General features: G+C 40.5%; 1 protein-coding gene across 1 annotated transcript; it reads right to left on the bottom strand.

Moving 5' to 3' along the window:
• Nucleotides 1-21,328: 21,328 nt before the first annotated feature.
• LOC145073724 (basic leucine zipper 34-like) lies at nucleotides 21,329-23,549 on the bottom strand. The gene is made up of 4 exons (XM_079020235.1): nucleotides 22,694-23,549; nucleotides 22,404-22,494; nucleotides 22,177-22,303; nucleotides 21,329-22,061 (listed from the first exon to the last, which is right to left on the bottom strand). The coding sequence occupies exons 1-4, from the start codon at nucleotides 23,239-23,241 to the stop codon at nucleotides 21,892-21,894; spliced, it is 936 nt and encodes a 311-aa protein (XP_078876361.1). The 5' UTR covers nucleotides 23,242-23,549; the 3' UTR covers nucleotides 21,329-21,891.
• Nucleotides 23,550-24,952: the final 1,403 nt, after the last annotated feature.

The raw sequence follows: 24,952 nt of genomic DNA, 5'->3' as shown, positions 1-24,952 counted from the left end.
TATAAAAAGGAGAGAGCAAAAATCTAGCAAGCTAATTTCTCGTTTTATTAAAATGTAATGTTTTTTTTTTTATATTGTATATCTAAACAACATGATTCATTTGCAATAAAATATACTAAACACGTTTTTCGTGTCCTTGCTAGTTGCTAGTACTAAATTTTTAATTTTCACGTAGTTTCCTGACACAGACAATGACCAAACGCTGGTGTACTTCAACAGTCATGCATGATTGCATATGGTTGAATGTTTTATGGAATCTTAAATGTTCATGTGAGGAATTCCACAAAGGTTGTGGATACTCAAATTCTAACATTTTTTAAAATATTATTAGTGTTTGATAATTTACCTGTAACGTGATGAGTTTTGAGACAGTTTGAATTGTGAGTTGTATATTGTTACCATTTTTGCAGAAGAGGAATCAGTTATAAACATAGTGAAAAGAATTGTAATTTATATGAGCTTAAGTTACGAAAAATGTGACAAACATCTTATAATAATCATCAAGCCCAAATTCTGTCACTTAAAGCTCAAAATCAATCATGTTAGCTCCAAATGCAGCATATTTAGGTTTTTTCATAAAACGTGGTTTCAATTATTTCATTTTCTCGGTACATAACATAAAATAAAATAAAATAAAAAACGTTGTACTATTAAGAGTCGTTGTCAAGTTCTTGTGAGTGGCTAATCGTTCATAGCAAAGGACCTACGTATCCATTATTTGGCATATATTAACAAAAAATTTATGACCATTCATCCGTATATATAAAATACAAAGTTGATATTTTATGTAATACAAAGTTGATATTTTATGTGACATATATAGTATCTATCAACTTTGAAGAAAAAGAAAATTCATCTAAACTCTTTACTCGTTTTAGTTTTGAACTATGTAATAAAGCTTGGTGGGTTGGCCTCAATGCCTGGCCATTAGGCCCAATAGCCCATAATTTATAATGTAGGCTTAGATATGCACATTGAAACCGGTTTTAAGACAACCTCACATAAATAACCAAATATATATAGCCAATTAGCCATTGGCCCATTGCAATTTGCAACAAGCCTTCAAGTCGGGTCATATGATACTTGAGCTTTTATTTGGATTCTCCAATCTCCATATGAAATTAGTGATAATCATCTCTTTAAATACATTTATTGATGGATAAAGCTTCCAAAACCATTTTTTCAAGAATTAAGATCCATCAAAACGTGCCATAATAAAAGAAACTCCTTTATTAATTATTGGATAAATATTTTTATTTATTTCATCTAACAAATAAAATAGTAATCTTCATATATAGTCCTTGTGGTTTTCAAAATATCAAATTTAGTCTTGAATTTTTTTCGATCTCATGAAAGGTCCCTATATTTTTAATTTTTATTGTGGTTGGTCTCTCGCATATATAAATTGACTTTTATATCTTGTTTAATTTCTTTTAGCTTTTACTTTTATTAAAATCTATTTAAAAAGTAAAAAAAGAAAATAAATAACAATCTCATTCAAACATCCCAAAAATCATAACCAAAAATTTCATTTTTAAATCATTGAATAAACCAGAGTTACTAAAAATCATTTATCAAAACATAAACCATAATATCTCAAAGCATCAAAATCAGGATATCGATATCAAAACATATGTCAAATGTATATCAGAGTAACATATCACGCTAAAACATCATGGTGTGTGCAATGTAGTCATCCCGAACTTTCCCCCTTGCTACCGAAAGTACCTGAAACCAAAACTGAAAATTATAAGCACGAAGCTTAGTGAGTCTCCCCAAACAACCACATACCATACACATAATCACATAATATCATATCATGGGCCCCACCCGCTTCATCGGGACCCCCCGACATCGAACAATGTCCGGGATCGGGCCCCGCCCGGCATCGGACCAAAATCCAGCATCGGGCTCCGCCCTGCATCGAGCAAATCTCGGTATACATATAAACATATCAACAAATACATATAAGCAATCACATTACATAAACATATAAACATTCCTCGGGCCCCGCCCGACATCGGACCGAAATCCGAAAGCATACAAACATTCCTCGGGCATTACCCGGCATCGGATCGTAGTCTGGAAACATACAATACAGACACATGCAAGAATCACGAACACATCAAGCATACAAACATTCCTCGGGCATCGGATCGGAATCCGGAAACATATAAACATTCCTCGGGTATTGCCCGGCATCGGACCGTAATCCGGAAACATACAATACAGACACATGCAACAATCACGAAGACATCAAGAATACAAACATTCCTCGGGCACCGTCCGACATAGGATCGGGAATCCAGAAACATATAAACCTACATCGGGCACTGCCTGGCATCGGACCTTAGTCTGGAACATTCTAACATACATAAACGGGCCAACATTGGTGCCTTCGACCCGTTCCTACAGGAGGAAACTCACATCGCACTGTTGAAGTCCTGCGAATAAATCTCTGGTTGCTTGCTGACAAATCCCCGAACTGCCGATCATCAAAACAAAACCCAATTAACCATTTGGGTTTTAATGCATAACCATAAATCCACACTTGGGGTAAAAGGACCATTTTGCCCCTAACCTAGCTTGGTCCAAGACCTAAGGCCAAAACTCATACTCTGAAGGCCCAAAAGTCAAATAATCAACCAATGCCCAACTATAGCCCAATTTTCCAAATTGGGCCGAAACCTCTACATGATTTTACCTTAAGGCCCAACCATTTATTCTAGTTCAAACACTTGGTATTCCGATGGTCCAATATGTCATAATTATCAAGGCCTAATTATGGCCTACCCATGGGCTAATTTTCCAAATCGGGCCCAAGCCTTCCTAATGGGCCTTATCCTAAAGCCCAATAATTCCATTAGTTCATAAATATGTTCCTAATTGGCCTACGAAGGCACATAACAACTTAGTCCAAGAAATGGCCCAAAGGAACCCAAACCTAATTAGCGTTTTTCACATAAAATGACGATTAGGGTTAATGTTCTTACTTAACCAATTAAGAACTTAATCCATTAAGGACTTAATCCATTAAGTTTATCAATCCACTAGACTAAACATACAATGTTATTAAGCATAAGTCCGAATGTTAATCTAATGGTCCAAAACGCGGGTCCCGACGAATCCAAAACTAACATCTCCAAAATTAGGGTTTTCTAAACCCTAATTAGGGTTTCCACCCAAACACAAGTCAATTAGTCAAATGATTAGGTTTTTAGGTCAATTAGGGTTTCATTAGGCCGGTCACCACCCATTGCCACCTCGGGTAGTGGTGGTCAACGGCGGCTCACGGTGGTAGCCACCACTTCACGGTGGTGGTTATGATTCTAGTCCAAATCATGTCTAAGCATCCCAAAAGAAATCCTATCACACATAATTGCACACCTCCATCCAACACGGCGGCTAGTGGCGGCAGCTACCACCTCACAATGGTGGTGGTGAGTGTTCCGGCCAACTATTGCATATACAACTTCACACCATATAATACACACGTAAATACACCATAAAACACACACACACAACCATGGTGGTTTTCTCGATCAATATATTCCCTAATCAGCTCCACTCGGAATTCACTATCGGGGGCTAATGTAAACGCCAGGAGTCCCGTTCCCTGGAAAGTTCGGTCGAGTTGATAATCGAGTGAATTTGGGAGAGCTCATCTGCCCTGACCAAAGTTGAAGGCTTTCTTTTCCAGGCTGCATTGAGATCATCAATGCAATTCCTTTCCGCTATAGAAGCATATTTACGTTTCTCTACAGAAAATAGGTGTCGTAAGCGATCAGAGAGTGTTGAGTTTCCAATCCACACATCCGTCCAAAAGCAAGTGTGTTCTCCATTACCTACATTCATAGAAAACAGATTACTTGGAGCAATCCCAAGTGACTCTATATCCCCAATTACCTTAACAATGTTACCCCCAACCTCGTTTAAAGATTTTTTACATAACGATGACAATGGCTTCCTATGGATGTTATGTATTCCCATAATGACATATTTCCATATCGAGTTCAGGGGACCTTTTAGCCTCCAGATCCATTGCATTAGAAGTGCACAATTTAGGGCACGTAAAGATCCCACACCAAGGCCTCCATTTTCTTTTTTGGCTTGGATTTTCTTCCAAGCTACCCAATGGATTTTATTTTTTTTCCTCATTTCCATTCCACAAGAATCTCATTCGTGTTTTCTCCAATGATTCAATTACTCCGATAGGTGCTTTAAATATGGAAAAGAAATACAGTGGAAGGCTTCCCATTACCGACTTCACAAGGGTGAAACGCCCGCCGATAGAAAGAGTGTTTGCTTTCCAATAAGAAACCCTAACTTGAACACTATCAATAATAGGTTTCCAACTTTTAATGAGGTTCATATTGGCTCCTACTAGGACCCCCAAGTAGGTGAAAGGAAAAGCACATGTGTCACATCCAAGTACGCTGGCGCTAGATGTCAGTTCACGATCGGATACACCAATTCCCAACACCTTTGACTTAGAGAGGTTTACTTTTAACCCGGAAGACACATGGAAACAATGAATAATTCTAGCCAAATTTTTGAGATTTCCTCTCGTCCATTCACCAACGAACATCGCATCATCAGCGTAGAAGAGGTGAGAAAGGCAAGTATTACTCTTTGGGATGTTAATTCCATGGAATAGACCTTTATCGCAGGCATCCTTCATGACGATATTTAGACCTTCCATTGCTACTATAAAGAGGAACGGGGAAAGTGGGTCTCCTTGACGGACACCTTTAGTGAGGGGGAATTCCTTTGTAGGCACACCATTCAACAATACCGAGGCACGGGCAGAAGCAAAACACCCTGAGATCCAACTTCTCTATTTAATTCCAAACCCCATTTAAGACATGACGGAGTCAAGATATCCCCAATTGATCGAGTCAAAAGCCTTATTGAAATCCACCTTTAGTAGAAACATCTTCTTTTTTGTCTTTTTTTCCCAAGAACATATTTCATTGATAATAGCGATCCATCAAGAAAGTTCATTCCTTCGATGAATGTCGATTGCACCTCGTCGATTAAAGGCCCAATTACCATCTTGATCCTCAAGACTAGAGCTTTGGCAATAATCTTATATAAATATCCAATAAGACTAATTGGGCGAAAGTCGTTTAGAGTCAAAGGGTCTTTAACTTTCGGAGCTAGGGTGATGAAGGACGAATTACACCCCTTCCCAAGACGACAATGTCGCTCAAAATATTTCACAAACAACATATGTAGCACCTGGTTCCTAGTACGTAGGACCTATTTAAGTAATTTACATTTTTAGCCTTGGACTCGGCGAGTTGTAGGCCCGACTCGCCGAGTAGAGCCGGGATGTTGAGCACGCTTAAGTTGGCGACTCGGCGAGTCCATATTCTGGACTCGGCGAGTCCCCACTGTCTGGATGAAACCCTAATTTCAAGGGTTTGCACCCTATTTAAAGCAACCTCATGCGCCCCAAGCCCGACTCCTTCACCCTCAGAGCTCCTTATATCGACCTAACCCCTCTTCTTGTGAGATTGAAGTGATTTGGTGTGATTTCTTGAAGATTTTGAGAGAAGAAGGAGAGTAGATCAAGAAGAGAAGAAGGAGGCCCAATAACTTGGTGATATTTCAGAGATTCATTGAGGTATAACTCAGTTTCCTTCTGTTTTTATGCTTAAAGTCCCTTAGGGCACCATTAAAGTCCTTCTTGAACCATTTCCAAGCTTGATTAGAGATTAGGGGTTGTAATGAGTTGATTAACCTCTAGATCTAGGCATGTTTGAGCTCCAGAAGCTCAGATCCATGGCCTTTATGGAAGTAAATTTCTTGAATGACCTAGATCTACCATTTTAGCCTTTATTAAGCCTTAAATCCCTATCCTATGCATGTGTACACGTAAAGCTGGAAACTTTACATGTAAAACCTACCCTAAGAGCCCAGATCTATGTATGGCATGAGCTGGATTCAAGCAAAATCGAGTATATAGTAATTGCATGCGAACGACTCGGCGAGTCGAGTTGCGAGTCCCCGAGTTTTCCCCTTTTTCGTGTTTGCTGAGTGGAGTTGTGAGTCATGGGTGGACTCAGTGAGTCGGAAGTCCAAGGAAATCTTCCTACCTCAAGAACAGACTCGGCGATTTGTTCATACAACTCGGCGAGTCGAAGCATAGAGTCTTTATCGGACGAAGATGAACTCGACGAGTTGTTCATACAACTCGGCGAGTAGGATGAAGGACTTTTGACATCAGTTAGAAGGAGAACTCGTCCAGTCAATGCCTAACTCGACGAGTAGAGACGGGATTAAGGACAATCGAATGGGTAGGGACTCGACGAGTTGGCAAGCCAACTCGGTGAGTCGGGTCAACTGGAAGTTGACTTTAACTTGGACTTTGACCTAGTCAAGGGTAAAATGGTCATTTTACCCTAAGTAAGGCTAGCAGTGTTTGATTGAACGTTTTGTGGGACTTATAGCCGGAGGACCCCCGAAACAGTAGCAGCAGCAGTAGACAGTCAGTTCCCGCTCCAATCAACAACTACTTCGAGGTGAGTTACCTTCCAGTAGCGGTGGGTCTACGGCCACAATGTCGGCCCACCAGTAGGAGTTGTATGTTAGATGATTGTCTCTGTGATATTCATCTAGGGGTTCTACCACCTGTAATATTTTTATGTGCTAGTGACAGTAGGGGAGATAGTCCCTAGATTACCGGTCGATAGGGCTGAAGGGGCGGTCATGGCCAGCCATGCTAGATAGATTATGTGATATGTGTTATGTGGTAGTAGTAGTAGGGGTGAAATAGTCCCCAGCATCCGGTCGGGAGGACCGAAGGGGGAGACCAGTACCCAGATATGCTAGTCAGTATCCGGTCGAGAGGACCGAATGAGAGGCCAGCACCCAGATATGCTAGTCAGTATCCGGTCGAGAGGACTGAAGGGGTAGGTCGGGCACCCAGATATGCCTGGCAATATAAGTATGTTATGTGCTTATATGGTATGTGGTACAGTGGGGGAACTCACTAAGCTTCGTGCTTACAGTTTATAGTTGTGGTTTCAGGTACCTCTTCGTCGAAGGGGAAGGAGCTGGCGCGGTAGCGGCACATCATACACACACTGTATTTCCGCATTCATGGGATTATTCTGGGATTCGTACTCTGAATTTTCAATTGATCACATGTTTTGGTTTTCAAACATAGTATATGTTATGAAATGGTTTGATCAGACAATGTTTATTTGCAAATGATTTTATCAATTATTAATTGAAAAATGAAATTTTTGGACGTGAAAAATGGGTCGTTACAAGTTGGTATCAGAGCCCTGGTTTGAGGGATTCGGACACACCTTCGGGGGCGTCTGGACTCAAACCGAGGGATTAAAAGATTTTATAAGAAAGTGGTTTTTTAAAGAATAAAACAGAAGAGTTTTTGAGAAAGAACAAGTGTGTGATGTGCGCGACCGGCCGAGCTCAAGTAAGTATTCACCAAAGTACCCATATAATGTTATATTATGTTTATCAGATTCGGTAGAACAGCGTGCTAGAATAGGACTAAGGATCTAGGAATGATACCTTATGTGCCTGCTGTATGTGCTTCAGCTTATGAGAATTGCATGCTAGTATTGAGTAGACAGTAGTAGGATAGCCTATTTAGGTTATGACTGGTAGTATGAGCTTAGCATTATAAGCTAGTTCAGCTTCTCATTATGAGGACAGACTTGCTTGAGTAGTTTTCCTGCATCCGAATGCTGCTTGATCTGTGCTGTGTGGGACTCTGAGTGACGGAAGTTAGTCATTAGGTGAATACGTCACATTACATGTGATCAGGGTTGAATAATCTCAGAGTGCTGGATTTGGCCCTATTACGCAGCTCTTGTTTGAGTCTAACTGTTGTAGGGACAAGTATGTTACTCGAAGGATTATCTGAGCCTCATCGCATGTGATGGTATTCGGGTAATGGCTAATTTGCATTACAAGGAGGCCTTCAGCAGCTGAGGACTGGTTTGGGTGGAGTCAGAGATTTTCCCTAGGGCAAGCCTAGAATGGGAATAGCAGAGGGTCAGCAGTAGTGAAAGGGATCTGGTGGAGTCGAGGCAGTCCTTGAAGAAGGTACGGATAGATGTGGAAGGTAGTATGGGCCCGTACTACTGGAAGCAGAGGATCCGTACCCGAACCGAGGAAGGCCAAGATAAGACTAGGGAACTTGTAGTAGATGTGATCCCTTAAGAAGTATCAGTATCGCTAACGATTGTTATTTATGTATTTCAGAATAGTGGTACTATGCTCGAGGCCAGCAGTTGGCAGTTAAGGAGAGGGATCGGGTTCGGGATCAGGTTCCGAGCCAGTAGATGAGGGGTTACGCGAGTTCATCATGTCAGAGATCACCAGGGGCATCCTTAAGTCGACCCCCATTATCTTCGGGTCGATCAAGGAAGGGATAGTCGAGTTGATGGAGGATCGCCTCAGGGCATTCAGGAGCGACATGGCATCTGGCCAGTCGGGATCTCGCACACTGTCCTTTAAGGACTTCAGGGGCAGTGGTGCGCCGGATTTCCACGGGGTAAAGGAACCCATAGCTGCCAAGCGATGGATTGCAGACATTGAGTCTGCACAGTTGACTAGCTTCTTCCCTAAGGGGTCGAAGGTGAGGTTTGCAGCAGGGTGTTTACGAGATCGAGCTAGGGATTGGTGGGAGTCTGTTGGTGACTCGTTGGGAGCCTCGGTTGTCGAGGCTATGACCTGGTCGGACTTCGTGACCAGGTTCAGGGCAGAGTTTGCGCCGACTGTCGAGCTTCAACAGCTGGCCAGGGAGTTCTGAGATATGAGGCAGACGACGGAGACTGTGGCGGAGATCACCGCCAAGTTTCGGGAGAGGGCATTGTTGGTGCCCCAATACGCGGGTGATGAGGATATGAGGAGAACTCGCTACCATGACATGCTCCGGGCTGATATTCGGGAGCATGTCAGTTTTTCAACTTGCCCCACCTTGGACTCTATGATTGCGAGGGAGAGGGAGAGGGAGATAGATCTGGAGCACATCCGGAAGAGGAAGGCGGAAGAGGGGCATGTTATAGGGGCTTCGGGGAAGAAGCCTAAGGGACCAGATGCGGGGCCGAAAGGCCAACAGGGGCGGGGCCGCTGTAGGAAATGCGGTAAGATGCACGAGGGAGCGTGCAGGTTGGGGTCGTCAGGATGCTATATGTGCAGCAAGTCAGGGCACTTTAGCAGGGATTGTACTGCCCCTGCACCTGTGATACAGACGTCTGAGTTGCTATGTTTCCATTGCAACCAGAGGGGCCACAAGAAGGCCAATTGCCCCCAGTTGAAAGCAGCAGTGCCAGTGAAGGCGCCAGCTCCAGCGACCCTGCGGATTACTGATGGCCGGCAGGGCAAGGCAGAGGCTCCAGTGGTGAGGAGCCGGGCATTTCAGCTGACTACCGAGGAGGCACGCGCTGCACCCGATGTGGTGACGGGATCGTTCCATGTGAACGGTATCCCTGTTCAGGTGTTGTTTGACTCGGGTGCCACCCGATCGTTTGTTTCTCTTGTGCTTAGCAAGAAGTTTACTGAGTCTTCAGGCATGTTGGATTTCCCTTTAGAGGTATAGATTGCCGATGATCGATCGGTGCGGGCATCAACAGTGTTCAGAGATTGTGTTCTGAGGTTATTCGAGGAGCGCTACTTGGTGGATTTGGTTCCCATTCCGTTGCGTGGGAACAAAGTGATTATAGGCATGGATTGGTTGAGTCCTAACGGGGAGGTGATATACTGCGCACAGCAGCTAGTGCAGATCCGGACCCCAGGTGGGGGAGAGCTGGTGATCCACGGCGAGAGGCCACAGCGTGGACCCACAGTATGTTCAACAGCGAGGGCTAGGCGCTACCTTCAGCAGGGTTGCGCAGGATATGTTGCGTATGTTATGGATACCCGGGAGGCGGGTAGAGCGACGGTGGGCGAGGTGCCCGTAGTTCGAGAGTTCGTGGACGTATTCCCCGAGGAGCTGCCTGGGATACCTCCGGAGCGTCAGGTGGAATTCTGGATCGACCTAGTCCTTGGTGCGGCTCCGATAGCCAAGTCACCCTATCGGTTGGCTCCTCCCGAGATGCAGGAGTTGTCTACGCAGCTGCAGGAGCTGCTAGACAAGGGATTCATTAAACCGAGTAGTTCACCCTGGGGAGCCCCGATTCTGTTTGTAAAGAAGAAGGACGGGTCGCATCAGATGTGCATAGATTATCGGGAGCTGAATAAGGTAACGGTGAAGAACCGTTACCCACTCACGAGGATTGACGACCTCTTTGACCAGCTTCAGGGAGCATCTTGGTTCTCCAAGATTGATCTGCATTCAGGATATCATCAGATGAGGGTCAGGGAGGAGGATGTGCAGAATACTGCGTTTCGTACGCGCTATGCCACTACGAGTTTGTGGTGATGCCCTTCGGGCTCACCAATGCCCCTGCCGCGTTCATGGATCTCATGAACCGCGTGTGTAGACCGATGTTAGACCGGTCAGTGATAGTGTTTATTGATGATATCTTGGTTTATTCCAAGACGCAGGAGGAGCATGAGGAGCACCTGTGGGAGGTGCTGGAGACCTTGAGGAGGGAGAGCTTGTATGCCAAGTTCTCCAAATGTGAGTTTTGGTTGCGCGAGGTGCAGTTTCTTGGGCACCTTGTCAACCAGAACGGGATTTCAGTAGACCCGGCCAAGGTGGAGGCAGTGATGAGATGGGAGATTCCGAAGTCTCCATCCGAGATTCAGAGTTTCCTAGGATTAGCAGGATATTATCGGAGATTCATTCAGGACTTCTCCAAGATAGTTGTACCCCTGACACGATTGACTAAGAAAGCCGTGATCTTTCGATGGGGGCCTGAGCAGCAGGCAGCGTTCGAGATTATGAGACAGAGATAGTGCGAGGCGCCAATCGTAGCCCTGCCCGAGGGCGTAGAGGACTTTGTGGTATACTGTGACGCGTCCATTTCGGGGTTGGGCGCGGTACTGATGCAGAGAGGACATGTTATTGCCTACGCTTCGAGATAGTTGAAGCCTCACGAGGCGAACTACCCGACACATGATTTAGAGTTGGGGGCGGTGGTCTTCGCCCTCAAGATTTGGCGACATTACCTCTATGGGGTTCGGTGTACCATTTACACGGATCACAAGAGTTTGAGGTACCTCATGGATCAGCCGAATCTGAACATGAGACAGCGTCGGTGGTTGGACGTGGTGAAGGATTATGATTGCGAGATCCTTTATCATACGGGAAAGGCCAATGTGGTGGCCGATGCGCTTAGCCGTAAGGCGGCGCCGATCAGGGATGTGTGTATCAGGATGACGGTGGTGACTCCACTGTTAGAGCAGATTCGGGAAGCTCGGCAGGAGGCTATGAAGGAGGAGCATCGGAAGAGCGAGCGGACAGTGGGTCAAGTCACCTCCTTCGATTATGATAGCCGAGGATTATTGACACTACACCGTAGGGTATGGGTGCCGTATCATGGAGGCGTGCGCCATATCTTGATGGAGGAGGCGCACAAATCCCGATTCTCTATTCATCCAGGGGCGACGAAGATGTATAGGGATCTTCGTCTATACTATTGATGGCCCTGCATGAAGCGGGATGTGGCTTGGTACGTCGAGCGGTGCTTGACCTGCAGGAAGGTCAAGGCCGAGCATCAGAGACCGCACGGCAAGATGCAGCCGTTGGACATCCCGTTGTGGAAATGGGAAGATATTACGATGGATTTTATCACAAAGCTTCCCAGGACTGGGCGAGGAGTAGATTTGATATGGGTCATCGTGGATCGATTGACCAAGAGCGCCCATTTCATTCTGATCCAGGAGAGTATCTCGGCCGAGATGTGGCGCGGCACGGGGTGCCGGTGTCAGTGATATCAGACAGAGATGTGTGTTTCACTTCCAGATTTTGGAAGAAGTTTCATGATGAGTTGGGCATTCGTCTGCATTTTAGCACCGCCTTTCACCCGCAGACGGATGGTCAGAGCGAGCGGACCATCCAGACTCTGGAGGATATGTTGCGGGCGTGCGTGCTAGACTTCGGTGGTAGCTGGGATACCTATCTTCCCTTGGCTGAGTTCTCGTACAACAACAGCTACCACGCGAGTATTGACCGTCCTCCATTCGAGATGTTGTACGGACGGAGGTGCAAGACCCCGATATGTTGGGGTGAAGTTGGCCAGAGGGTCATGGGGAGCACAAAGGTGGTGCTCAAGACGACCGAGAGGATTCAGCAGGTTCGGAGTAGGCTTCAGACTGCGCAGAGTCGGCAGAAAAGTTATGCTGACAAGTGTCGATCAGACCTGGAGTTCCAGGTTGGGGATATGGTTCTCCTGAAAGTGTCGCCTTGGAAGGGCGTCACTCGATTCAGGAAGCGGGGCAAGTTGGGCCCGAGATACATTGGACCGTTTAGGATTGTAGTCCGGGTAGGCAAGGTGGCATATAGGCTGGATCTGTCAGCCGAACTCAGTCAGATCCACAACACCTTCCATGTCTCCCAGTTGCGGAAGTGCCTAGTGGATGACTCAGCGGTGGTGCCGTTAGAAGATATTTAGGTTGATGGCAGCCTGAATTACATTGAGCGCCCAGTTGCAATCCTCGATCGGAAGTCGAAGGATCTGAGGAACAAGAGGGTGGAATTAGTGAAGGTGCAATGGCAGCACCGGAAGGGTTCGGAGTGGACTTAGGAACCGGTGGAAGAAATGATAGAACATTACCCCGAGCTGTTCTAGGATCAAGCAGCGGACTTCGAGGACGAAGTCTAAAATAAGTGGGGGAGATTTGTAGCACCTGGTTCCTGGTACGTAGGACCTATCTAAGTAATTTACATTTTTAGCCTTGGACTCGGCGAGTTGTAGGCCTGACTCGCCGAGTAGAGCCGGGATATTGAGCACGCTTAAGTTGGCGACTCGGCGAGTCCATATTCTAGACTCGGCGAGTCCCCGCTGTCTGGATGAAACCCTAATTTCAAGGGTTTGCACCCTATTTAAAGCAACCTCATGCGCCCCAAGCCCGACTCCTTCACCCTCAGAGCTCCTTATATCGACCTAACCCCTCTTCTTGTGAGATTGAAGTGTTTTGGTGTGATTTCTTGAAGATTTTGAGAGAAGAAGGAGAGTAGATCAAGAAGAGAAGAAGGAGGCCCGATATCTTGGTGATATTTCAGAGATTCATTGAGGTATAACTCAGTTTCCTTCTGTTTTTATGCTTAAAGTCCCTTAGGGCACCATTAAAGTCCTTCTTGAACCATTTCCAAGCTTGATTAGGGATTAGGGGTTGTAATGAGTTGATTAACCTCTAGATCTAGGCATGTTTGAGCTCCAGAAGCTCAGATCCATGGCCTTTATGGAAGTAAATTGCTTGAATGACCTAGATCTACCATTTTAGCCTTTATTAAGCCATAAATCCCTATCCTATGCATGTGTACACGTAAAGCTGGAAACTTTACATGTAAAACCTACCCTAAGAGCCCAGGTTTATGTATGGCATGAGCTGGATTCAAGCAAAATCGAGTATATAGTAATTGCATGTGAACGACTCAGCGAGTCGTTCATCGGACTCGGCGAGTCGAGTCGCGAGTCCCCGAGTTTTCCCCTTTTTTGTGTTTGCTGAGTGGAGTTGTGAGTCATGGGTGGACTCAGTGAGTCGGAAGTCCAAGGCAATCTTCCTACCTCAAGAACAGACTCGGCGAGTTGTTCATACAACTCGGCGAGTCGAAGCATAGAGTGTTTATCGGATGAAGATGAACTCGACGAGTTGTTCATACAACTCGGCGAAAGGATGAAGGAATTTTGACATCAGTTAGAAGGAGAACTCGTCGAGTCAATGCCTAACTCGACGAGTAGAGACGGGATTAAGGACAATCGAATGGGTAGGGACTCGACGAGCTGGCAAGCCAACTCGGTGAGTCGGGTCAACTGGAAGTTGACTTTAACTTGGACTTTGACCTGGTCAAGGGTAAAATGGTCATTTTACCCTAAGTACAGCTAGCAGTGTTTGATTGAACGTTTTGTGGGACTTATAGCCGGAGGACCCCCGGAACAGCAGCAACAGAAGTAGACAGTCAGTTCCCGCTCAATCAGCAGCTACTTCGAGGTGAGTTACCTTCCAGTAGCGGTGGGTCTACGGCCACAATGTCGGCCCACCAGTAGGAGTTGTATGTTAGATGATTGTCTCTGTGATATTCATCTAAGGGTTCTACCACCTGTGATATGTTTATGTGCTAGTGACAGTAGGGGAGATAGTCCCTAGATTACCGGTCGATAGGGCCGATGGGGCGGTCATGCCTAGCCGTGCTAGATAGATTATGTGATATGTGTTATGTGGTAGTAGTAGGGGTGAAATAGTCCCCAGCATCCGGTCGAGAGAACCGAAGGGGGAGACCAGCACCCAGATATGCTAGTCAGTATCCGGTCGAGAGGACCGAAGGGGAGGCCAACACCTAGATATGCTAGTCAGTATCCGGTCGAGAGGACCGAAGGGGTAGGTCGGACACCCAGATATGCCTGACAATATAAGTATGTTATATGGTACAGTGGGGAAACTCACTAAGCTTCATGCTTACAGTTTACAGTTGTGGTTTCAGGTACCTCTTTGTCGAAGGGGAAGAAGCTGGCGCGGTAGCGGCACATCATACACGCACACTGTTTTTCCGCATTTATGGGATTGTTATGGGATTCGTACTCTGACATTTTAATTGATCACATGTTTTGGTTTTCAAACATAGTATATGTTATGAAATGGTTTGATCAGACAATGTTTATTTGCAAATGATTTTATCAATTATTAATTGAAAAATGAAATTTTTGGACGTGAAAAATGGGCCATTACAACATAATTTCATTTTCCATCGAGCCCCAATATTTTTTCAAGAATTTAAACATAAACCCATCGGGCCCGGGGGCCTTCTCGCTTCCACAACTCCGGATCGCCTTTTTAATCTCTTCCCACTAAATGGTTTTTCAAGGGAGATGCATTCTTCAAGACTAATTCTGTTAAATTTGATTAATGAAGTTGGGTCGATTCGAGTGATTCTTTTCAAACTTATCTTTGAAAAATCTCCAGGTCTCCTGTTGTATGACACTCACATCTGTCTGCCAGTTCCCATTGATCTGCAATCCGTGAATCTGATTTTTTCTGCTCTTGCTTTTGAGGGTGCCATGAAAGAATTTACTGTTCTCGTCTTCATCTACAAGCCATCTTATCTTGGATTTTTGCTTTAAATCTAGACGCCTTATGTTTTCCATCGCTATAAGTTTTTTCTTACCTCCCCTCCATTCAGCGATTTCGGATATCGATAACGCTCGAGTTTCAGCGATTTTGTCAATATCCAAAACTCGAGATTTTAGGTCTGAGAAACTCATCAACTCGTTATCAATTTCCACTCTTCTCCATTGTTTGATTGCATTTTTTACAATACTTTGGGGTTCCTATAAGCTATAATACAAGGCATATAACTATTTTTGGAAACCCGGTCATAACGGTCAATTCTGAAAATAGATTTTAATTGGATAAAAATTTGGATATATTCAAAACTGGATAAAAATTCAGTGACATTTTTAAAATATGGGTCATATCCTTCGGATCGTATGTATACTATTCGGATATTCTAAAATCGCTTTTTAAATCCAGTATGGATATTATATCGAGTTTATGCACCTCTAAACACATCCGTACTTTCTCACATCGGGCTTAAACAATTATACAAGTAATTAAGGTTCATATATACAAATAAAACCACAAAATTTTTGACTTATATATACGAACAAGCCTAATATTAAATATCAACAAAATGAATGTTCTAAATAAGAATTTTTAATAAGAACCATAAAAATGTTAGAAATTTTAAGAACAGAATATTCATAATAATAAATCGTAAACTTTTTAACATGGTTCAAGAATTAAACATAATACGGTAAAAGAAATTTATGACAAATATTCACAATTTAATATTATAAATGGTCAGCGTTATCATGGTTCGTAACTAATTTAAAATTATTTAAACTTTTAACTAGAGGTGAGCATGGTACGGTTTAGTGCGGTTTTTGTCCAAAACGGAACCGAAAACCGCAACTTCGGTTTTTTGAAATTTAGAAACCGCACTGTTCGGTTTTTTAGCGGTTTTTTGTGATTCGGTTTTTTTGCGGTTTTTTGTTAGTTTTTTTCGGTTTCGTTTTGCCTTTTTACTAACACTCAAGTAACTCGGCGAGTTACTTTGACTCAAATGAGGAGTGCTAATAATTTTTTGGAGGTAAACCGATACCACCACCTCTTAGTTTGAAATCAAATTACATAACCACTCATCCAACGCGTTTCTAATGCTTGAATATAATACAAATTTAATATAATACTTGTTTCACAGGTACATACGATGATATCAATTAATGTATTCATAAAAATGATACTATAATCACTAGTACTCTTCATATTTAAATGTTAAAAAATATCATAAACATTATTTGTTATTGTAACTACCACTGAATGTATGTTTAAAAATATACAGTCATCCTTCGATAGATAAGATAGATATTTATATTTATAGAAATATTAATTGTCATATATATATATATATATATATATATATATATATATATATATATATATATATATATATATATATATATATAGGTAGGTAGGTAGGTAGGTAGGGTTCAAATATGGATGAATAACTATTGTGTGGATATAGGGATTAATATGGAGCAATCATTTTAAAAATATTAATTAACTATAAGCAAGGGTATATTTGTAATGTCACAACTGAAATTTTGCTAGGAAATTCTATTCCGATGTAAACATCATCCATTGTAAAAGCCTTTACTCTAAGTGAATACTATACTCTATTCTCGTTCAAATACATCTAATATGTTCAAATAAGGGTTGGAAACCCTATAAATCCCGACTCAAGTTCATTATGGACTAGGATTCTTTTATTGGGTCTAATGGACCGATAAATCTCCAACTTCACCATCTTGGGCCTAGAAACCCTAATTGGGCTCTAAATGGACCACATTCACAAAACTTAACATTTTGGGCCATGTAGGCCCAATATGGTTCATGATATTTCTAATGAGCCCAATGGGCCGAAAATTTTATGTTTAGGTTCCAAAACTTCTAACTAAATGTTAATGGGCTCAAACTATTCCATTCCCACTCCTTGGCCCAAAGATCTCAGCCCAACATCAATTAAACAAAAAAAAGGAAATGTAATAAGAGTTGACTTAGGAGGTGCCACCTCCATAATGTTCAACATATATCCATGCAAGGACCCCCATACTTCCATGCAAGTCACCTCACCAACTTTCTCCCCTCTCCTCTTGATATCTTGCCAAGCACCAAAAACACATACACACACACACACACTCTTCCAATCACTTCCTCAATCACTCTCAAGCATCATTCTCCTCCTTCCTCCAAGATCTCGAAAATTTGATAGAGTTTTAAGGATCTTCATCAAGTCATTCCAATATTTGAAGCTTCATAAACTCGAGATCCACAACAAAGGTGTGCTAAGACCAAAAATCACATCATCTTCTTCCCTTTCTTCTTCAAAACCGAAAACATCAAAGAAATGGTGAGTTCATACCCCCTATTTTTGATTTTTACTTTGTTTTGGGGGAGAATACAAGTTGTGTTGTGTATATCTATGTGTGTATGCATGAATATGTGTGTTTTTCATGATTTATTTGGTGGTTATGTGTTATTTACTTCATAAATCTAAAATTATGTTAAGAATGTTAAGTTTATCACTTGGATCTACATTAAAACCTTGAGAAAAGTATGTGTTATCACATATAATACATGTAAACTATTAGATCTGGGATTTATACACTTAAAATAGTAAAAATGAGTGTTGTGTTCTAAGATCTATAAACTAAACTCAAAAATCAGCCCTTCACAGAAAAGTTTTGGTCCAATCTCGAACAGTTTTGACCACCTAAATGATAATATTTTTCAAAACTGTTTTACATGCAAAAACTTCAGGTTTATACCTTTAAAATGACTACTCTCATGTTTTCATACGATTTTCTACAATTTTTGGCAAATTTTACAAAACTGTCTATCAGATTTGAAATAATTTCGGACCAGCTTGTGAAGGAGAGCAATTTCACACTTGTTAGAAGCCATTAAAAATTATGAGAAAAATTGTGAAAAAATTAAACAAAATTTCCAAACTTCTATAATTTATGGATCCAAATTTCAACTTACGATGATTTTTCTACGAATTTTCCAACAACTAGGTCAGAAAAGCCCAAAACCAGAAAAATGTGTATTTTCACAAAAATCATGCCAAAAATGACATTTTTGACAAAAATGGGATTAAAATGTTATTGTTACCACAAACTAGTCATCAACACAAGTTTTGAACAAAATGGAGACTAAGTGTTATTCTTACAAAAAAAATTGGGCCTTAATTGTAAATTTTTGGCTTATTGGGCCAAGAACTTCATTTTTACAAAAAGTGGGATTTTATGTTATTTTAGTGAATACATGAACCAAAACCAACGATAAACTAACAAACATATTAATTTGATCATTTTCTAGGTTATTGGGCCTTAGTGGCCCATTTATATGTGTGATGGGTCATGTATATAATCTCATTCCAATTGGGTCTTGAAATGATTTACATGTTTAGCGATACCTTAGTGGTTCATTTACATGGTTCATTGGGCCTGGAATGATTTTATACTTTTCTTCGTGTAAATTCGATTAAGGATCTAGTGAGATTTGTCGGTTGGCACCTATTAAGTGTACGATCGTAGCCTGTAGTTATAACCAGAGTCTCTTGGAGGGAGAGCGGGGATTTGTGTATAGATCTATACGGGGATGACACCCCACACCTGAGTTGTTCGCTACAGTTAGACTAACTCAGTCTAAGGTGATGAAAACCTTATAATCAAAACTGGCGTCCAACAACGCCAAGACAGGCGAAATTGTCATTATTTAGTATGGTTATGACGACTCACTTAGAGGAATTAACGTTATGAAGTTTATGGAAGACCATTCTCTTTTCTTTTGGATTACTCGGAAACATACTCTCACTGGTACTCAACCTCGGGGGTTGGTATGACAGCTTTCTCTTTTACAGACAACATCGGGTTGTCTGGGAACATTCTCTATACATGCTCTTTACATTCTCTCTACATTCTCTTTACCCTTTTAGTCAAATAAACAATAACATACATGCATTAATACCAGATCTGACACAAACATACTAAACAGTTTTCAGAAAATATAGGATTTTCTGGTGGTTTCAAAGTTATACAAATCATTTTCACAAACATGCTTATGAACTCACCAACATTTTTATGTTGACCTTTTTAAATTAACTTGTATTCTCAGGAAACCGTTGAAGCAGGATGAACGAAACAATGAATGTTGTTATATTACATGTGTGATAATGATGATGTTATGTTTCAACTATATACTCTGTAATGATACTAGAATGTTGAAAGTCACATCAAGCCCCCAGACGTTTTCGCCGTCTGGTTCGGGGTGGGGTATGTAATTTTAAGATTTAATTAATAATTATAATTAAATAATTAAAATAGAAAACCTATAATTATGGAATGTTTCCTTAACTTTCTCTTTAACCCTATTTAACTTTTCACATCTTTCTTTGAACTCGTCGGCAACAGCTAACAACCAAATCTCCAACCTAATACCTCAATTGGATGCTGACCACTTGCACCACTATCCGTAGTCAACCATCTTCCTTCATCGGCGCTGCCCTCCTTCCCCACATCAAATGGAGCCGTTGAATCTTTTCTCCACTACAGCGGTAAGCTATGACTTCTTTCTCCACTAAACTGGATTTGTAATATTGCATATACAATAAATAATATCCAAAATTAAATTCATATCATATCACTTTATTTAAGAAAAATTGAGATCGAGTTGGCGTTACACCATTACCGTCCCCTTAATTGCTTCATCCAAACCCTAGCATCACTACCAGAATCTTCAACATCTAAACAGGGAAGTGCATCGAGCATGTAGGAAAAAATGGGGCTTCCGACGAGCGGCAATTAAGTACGTCCCCGTACTGAAATTAAATCACACGTTTGTAAGCAAATTATTCTCCTTTTTTTTATTTAATTGTGAAGTATTTCGTTTTATTATTTTCATTGTTAACTTCTATACCAAAAACATTTTATTATTTGCAGTATAACGCTTCTAGGGATGAACACAACGGATATCAGAATTTCGGTAATGTCAAGGATTCTAGTCGAATGAAGTTGTGAAGAAAAAAAGAAGATGTGGGACTTGCTTTTAACTTCTGTGTGTTTTTTAGGTTTTCAATTCTGTTTTTTTTTTCGAGTCATCGGTTTTTCTAACAATTTTTTCTAATCTTTTAGCTGTTAGTGCAAGAAACCTTGTTTTCTAAGATTCTTGTGGAATTGAAGTTTAAGCAAGAATTCTGACAAAATATATGAAGTTAACTTACCTAATATTCTGTTAGAATTACATCAATCATGTTTATAATTATGGTAAAATATTCATTTCGAATTGAAGTTAACATGTGTAGTTAGAATGTAAATATATATTATGTTAGAATTAAGACATGTGAATTCGTAAGTTTTGATACATTTAAAGTTAGAATATAAGTTAACATTTGTGTGTAAAAAGAATAAATATTCTGATAGAATAAAACATAGGTTTTCTTATAGAATTAGATTATATGTAGTTATAGTTGGAAAATTTTTGAGAGAATATAAAATAATATTTTGTGGGTTAAAACGTATATATTAATTATGGAAGAATTAATAAATAAAGATTCATAATTGTGAGTTAATAAGTATAGCTTTTAAAATACATGCATATGTATTCTCCAATTTTAATGGTTTTTAATGTTATTGTGCGCGACAATATTAGAATAACAGGATCAGCTCAACAAATTAACTTGGTGTTGCCTAATTTGTAGTTAGTGTAATTTTATGTTCTTACCCTTTAGTCACAACTTCATTTAATTAGAATATTTTTCAACTTTTTTATATTTAATTAAATAAATAAATGATTTTATTAAACTCTTAGTCAACACTCATCCCTACATCCACTCAATATTTACCATATATATATATATATATATATATATATATATATATATATATATATATATATATATATATATGCGGTGCGGTTCGGTTTTTTGCGGTTTTTACGAGACTAGAAACCGCAACGCACTGAGTATTTTCGGTTTTTGCAAAACTAAAAACTACACCATCGGTTTTCATTTCGGTTTAGGTTTATACGGTTTTTTCGGTTTTTTTAATTTGCGGTTTGGTTTTTGCTCACCCCTGCTTTTAACCATCGAAAATAATTAAATACAAAATAAAAACTCATTACATGATTAAAAAACATATCTCATTACACACCACTTCCAAATTTTACAATTAAACTAATTGTACAACACTTCACAAATATTACAATTGAACTAATTGAACCCTACCTTTAGGTACAAATAACAAAAGAAATTCAATAGTCTCAATACCCATTGAGGCTAAATAACAAGACCATATTGAAATATTTAAAAATTAAAAAATGTAAATAAAAAGAAAAAGGTGAGATGCCCTCCATCAAGACATCCAATAGACTAATACCCCCACAATCCCTATTCTTTAAGAAAAAGAATCTAAATAAATAAATAAATTTGGAAGCCAATTAAAAAGTGGCAAAAAGACAAGTAAGAGACATAATTACCCTTTCTTCTTTTGAAACCAAAGCATAAAGAACTAAAAGAAGCCATGTTATATTAAAATAGTCACATGCCAATCATGGGACCACACTCCCCCACCACCAAAAAAAGACTTCAAACAGGTCACGTGCCTGCATGGGCGCATTTTAGCAGCACCCCCACACACACTCCCATTATTCATTTCATTCCTTTCTAATTACCAGATCCGAGGTCACTCACCTCTCATCCGTACCACTCACCGATGCCGCCGGCGGTGGCGGAGACACCATTAATGCCGGTGACCCGGTGGTGATGTTCTCCGTCTTGTTGTTGTTGTTGTTCATGTTTTGTTCATGATAAACTCTTCTCAATCTTTCTATCTCCTTCTTTAATGCTTCTTGATGAGCTGCAATTAATAATTAAGTACCAAAATTGAGATTTTGGTGTAACTTTTGTCTGAAGTTTTCGTAAGATTGTAATCGACAAATCATTGATTTTCGTTAACTAATTTGAAAAATTACCATCTTTGAAGATCTTGTCTTGAGCCAAAGCAGCAATTCGTTGTTTAAGCGAGCTGTTATCAACGTTTAGAATCAACCTTTGATGATCTAGAAATGCGACACGTGGTGACAATGTTGATACTTCCGTCTTCATATATGAACATATAGGAAAATGTATTTAATTTGCAAATTGCAATGATTCATGCAATAAATGATCTAGATTATGATTGAAAACGTAAGATGATTACCTGTAGAGTTGTTACACTGCGTTCGAGTTCAGAAATGTAATGCAACTTCCTGACTCTTGATCTCTGGGCAGATTGACGATTTGCTAATATCCTGATGGTTAATTTTAATTAATAACGTAATTAGCATCATGAGATCGTTAATCACACTGAATGATTGATAATGATTGTCTGATGTTTATTGAATGCAACTCGATTAGCTTGTTGTTCAAGCAAGATGTATATGAGTAGAATTGAGATATTTATGATAAGGTACGACAGAGGAGTTGTACTTTATGGAATGTAAATTGTACCTTTTAACCCTTTTTGGATCAACGATGGTGCCGCCGTCGCTGGAGAAAGTAAACGGAAGCTTACCGGAATCTGAGTCGTGTTCGTATCCGCCACCGTCTTCTACCTCTCCCGGCTCACTCTTCAGTTGCGACGGCGGTTGTTCCTGAGGCGGCGATGGTCTACGTTCATCATTGTCGCTATTTTGTTCCGATGGCGAAGACGATGACCTCGTCGAGTGAAGATTCGCGGCGACGTCGTCGGAAAACATGGAGCTAAGCTGCTCATCATCCAAACGCTCAAATCCGTTATTATTTGAGCAAGGTATCATCGAAGGATCATTGCTATTAGAGTTACGACATTCGTTAATAAACGGAGTTTCAACGAATGCAATCGGATCGCTGGCGGATCTCCGGTGAGCGTTCCTCCTAGCTGAAGAAAAATCAAGGAAATCGTCCATCCAGCTCGGCGGTTGCGAGGCTGACATCGGCATCATCGGCTGCATCGTCTGATAGGAAAATGACGGCCACTTCTGCGCCATTGTTGGCGCTTTTGGCGGCAATTGCGCCATGCAAAATCAAATTCCACCTTCAAAAACACTTCAAATCAACAGATTCCAAAACTAAAAGCTCAAAAAAAAACCTTGAAAAACGATCTATATGTTGGAATACATATATCAACAAGTAATGATTGATCGATTGAGATTTCGGGGTGAATGTAAATAGGGGATTGTAATATTGTATTGTTGGAGGGAAGAAGGAAGAAGGAAGAAGTAAGAAGTAAGAAGGAGGTGAGTCACATGGATGAAAGGATTATGACAGCTAGCAACAGCTAAGTGGGTGTGTGTGTGAGAGAGAAAAGAGTTCCCAACGGTTTCACTTGGGAAAATCCGCGGTAGTTTAATGGGAAAACTAACTGGCGGAATCTCAACACCACGTGCTGATGTGACACATATCTCTTTCACCATTTACAATAGTTTAATAGTTAAATACCTATTAATATCTATAAAGCTCTTAATTATCCTCTTAATTCACATTTAATTATGTTTGTGTTCTTTGCGTTAAAGAAACGTAAATGAAGTCACAAATTGGATTATAGGAAACAATACGAACCTTTAGTTGGGAATATTTTGAGTCACTTTTAGGTCGAATGGAATTTGGTCAAAAAGATGCCTGGGTGTAGGATGGTAATTTACAGGACGAATCAGAAAAATAAAAAGATATTATGAGTTTTTTTATTTTTAAATAAATATGTATAATTTAAAATAAAAATATTGTGTCTTAAAAAAAAAATTAGGTTTTATGTAGCTGTTCACCTTGTCTCCCTCAACACCCCATGCATGAATGTCAAGTGTCGGCTATAATTTTGTGCAACTACACAAGTCTCTTAGGCTTTGGTGAATGCCTTCGACCAGACCTCAATATTTGCTGAGACACGTCAATAATCACCACCCCTTAATATCGACATGTCAAGCTCTAAGAATGTTGCATGTTCGGATGAGAATGGAGAGGTCAAAGGTGTGTAACAACCTAAATTTAAGGTGGTAAAACAAAAAATCAAGAATCGTGCTCTTCGCGTAGAAGACGAGGAGATCTCGACCTTTTATAAGATTTAGTTGATAATCACGCACACTTGAGAGGTTGCATCGATCTTAAAATTTGCGCTTTGCATTGGCTCGAAATCGAAGAAGATGTGTAGGATGTGATCCCCCAATTGAAACAATTACTCAAGATTATCGATTACGATTACTGAATCGTTCAAGTATTATATGAAGTATTATTCATATGATAATTTGTTTTTGAAAAAGTTAATTTAATTTTTAATTGTCTATTTATAAACTGTGCATTCATTTGAAGATGTGGTTATTGATATGCAAAATTAGAACTAACAGATAACATTAAGAAAAAAATATTCAGGAGGCATACTAATACAAAATCATTTTCAAAAGTTAATTATTTTTTACTATTACGCTTGTTACTTTGTAGCAAAATAACAATTCTTTTGTTTATTTATCCATAAAAATTTAACATTTTCATACATCAAATTGGCATATTTTAATAACCAAGTGGTATTGTAAAGTAAGGAGAAAAGAACAATTAAGTGGGGTAAAGACAACTCCCATCAAGTGAAATCGAGTTTCCTTTAGATCCCGACCCTAAGGCAACCTCATGCTGCAATAGCCTTTACTGGATTACTGGTTACCGAAGAAATACTTATGGTTGAAAACATAGATCCTTGGTTATCACAACAATTCCATTAATCTATTGTTGAATTGATTATAT

Source organism: Lactuca serriola, chromosome 9, assembly GCF_051521515.1.
Source record: "Lactuca serriola cultivar US96UC23 chromosome 9, Lser_US96UC23_V15, whole genome shotgun sequence".
In the NCBI taxonomy this organism is placed as follows: domain Eukaryota; kingdom Viridiplantae; phylum Streptophyta; class Magnoliopsida; order Asterales; family Asteraceae; genus Lactuca; species Lactuca serriola.
The sequence above is the reverse complement of the archived record's forward strand: the minus strand, read 5'-3'. Positions and strand labels throughout refer to the sequence as shown.

Excerpts from the sequence above, each read along its gene's own strand:
- LOC145073724 (XM_079020235.1), bottom strand. The coding sequence starts at position 23,241 with ATGGCGCAATTGCCGCCAAAAGCGCCAACAATGGCGCAGAAGTGGCCG. Across the intron at positions 22,495-22,693 it reads GATCCAAAAAGGGTTAAAAG|GATATTAGCAAATCGTCAAT; the intron begins GTACAATTTACA and ends ATTAACCATCAG. Across the intron at positions 22,304-22,403 it reads GCAGTGTAACAACTCTACAG|ACGGAAGTATCAACATTGTC; the intron begins GTAATCATCTTA and ends TCATATATGAAG.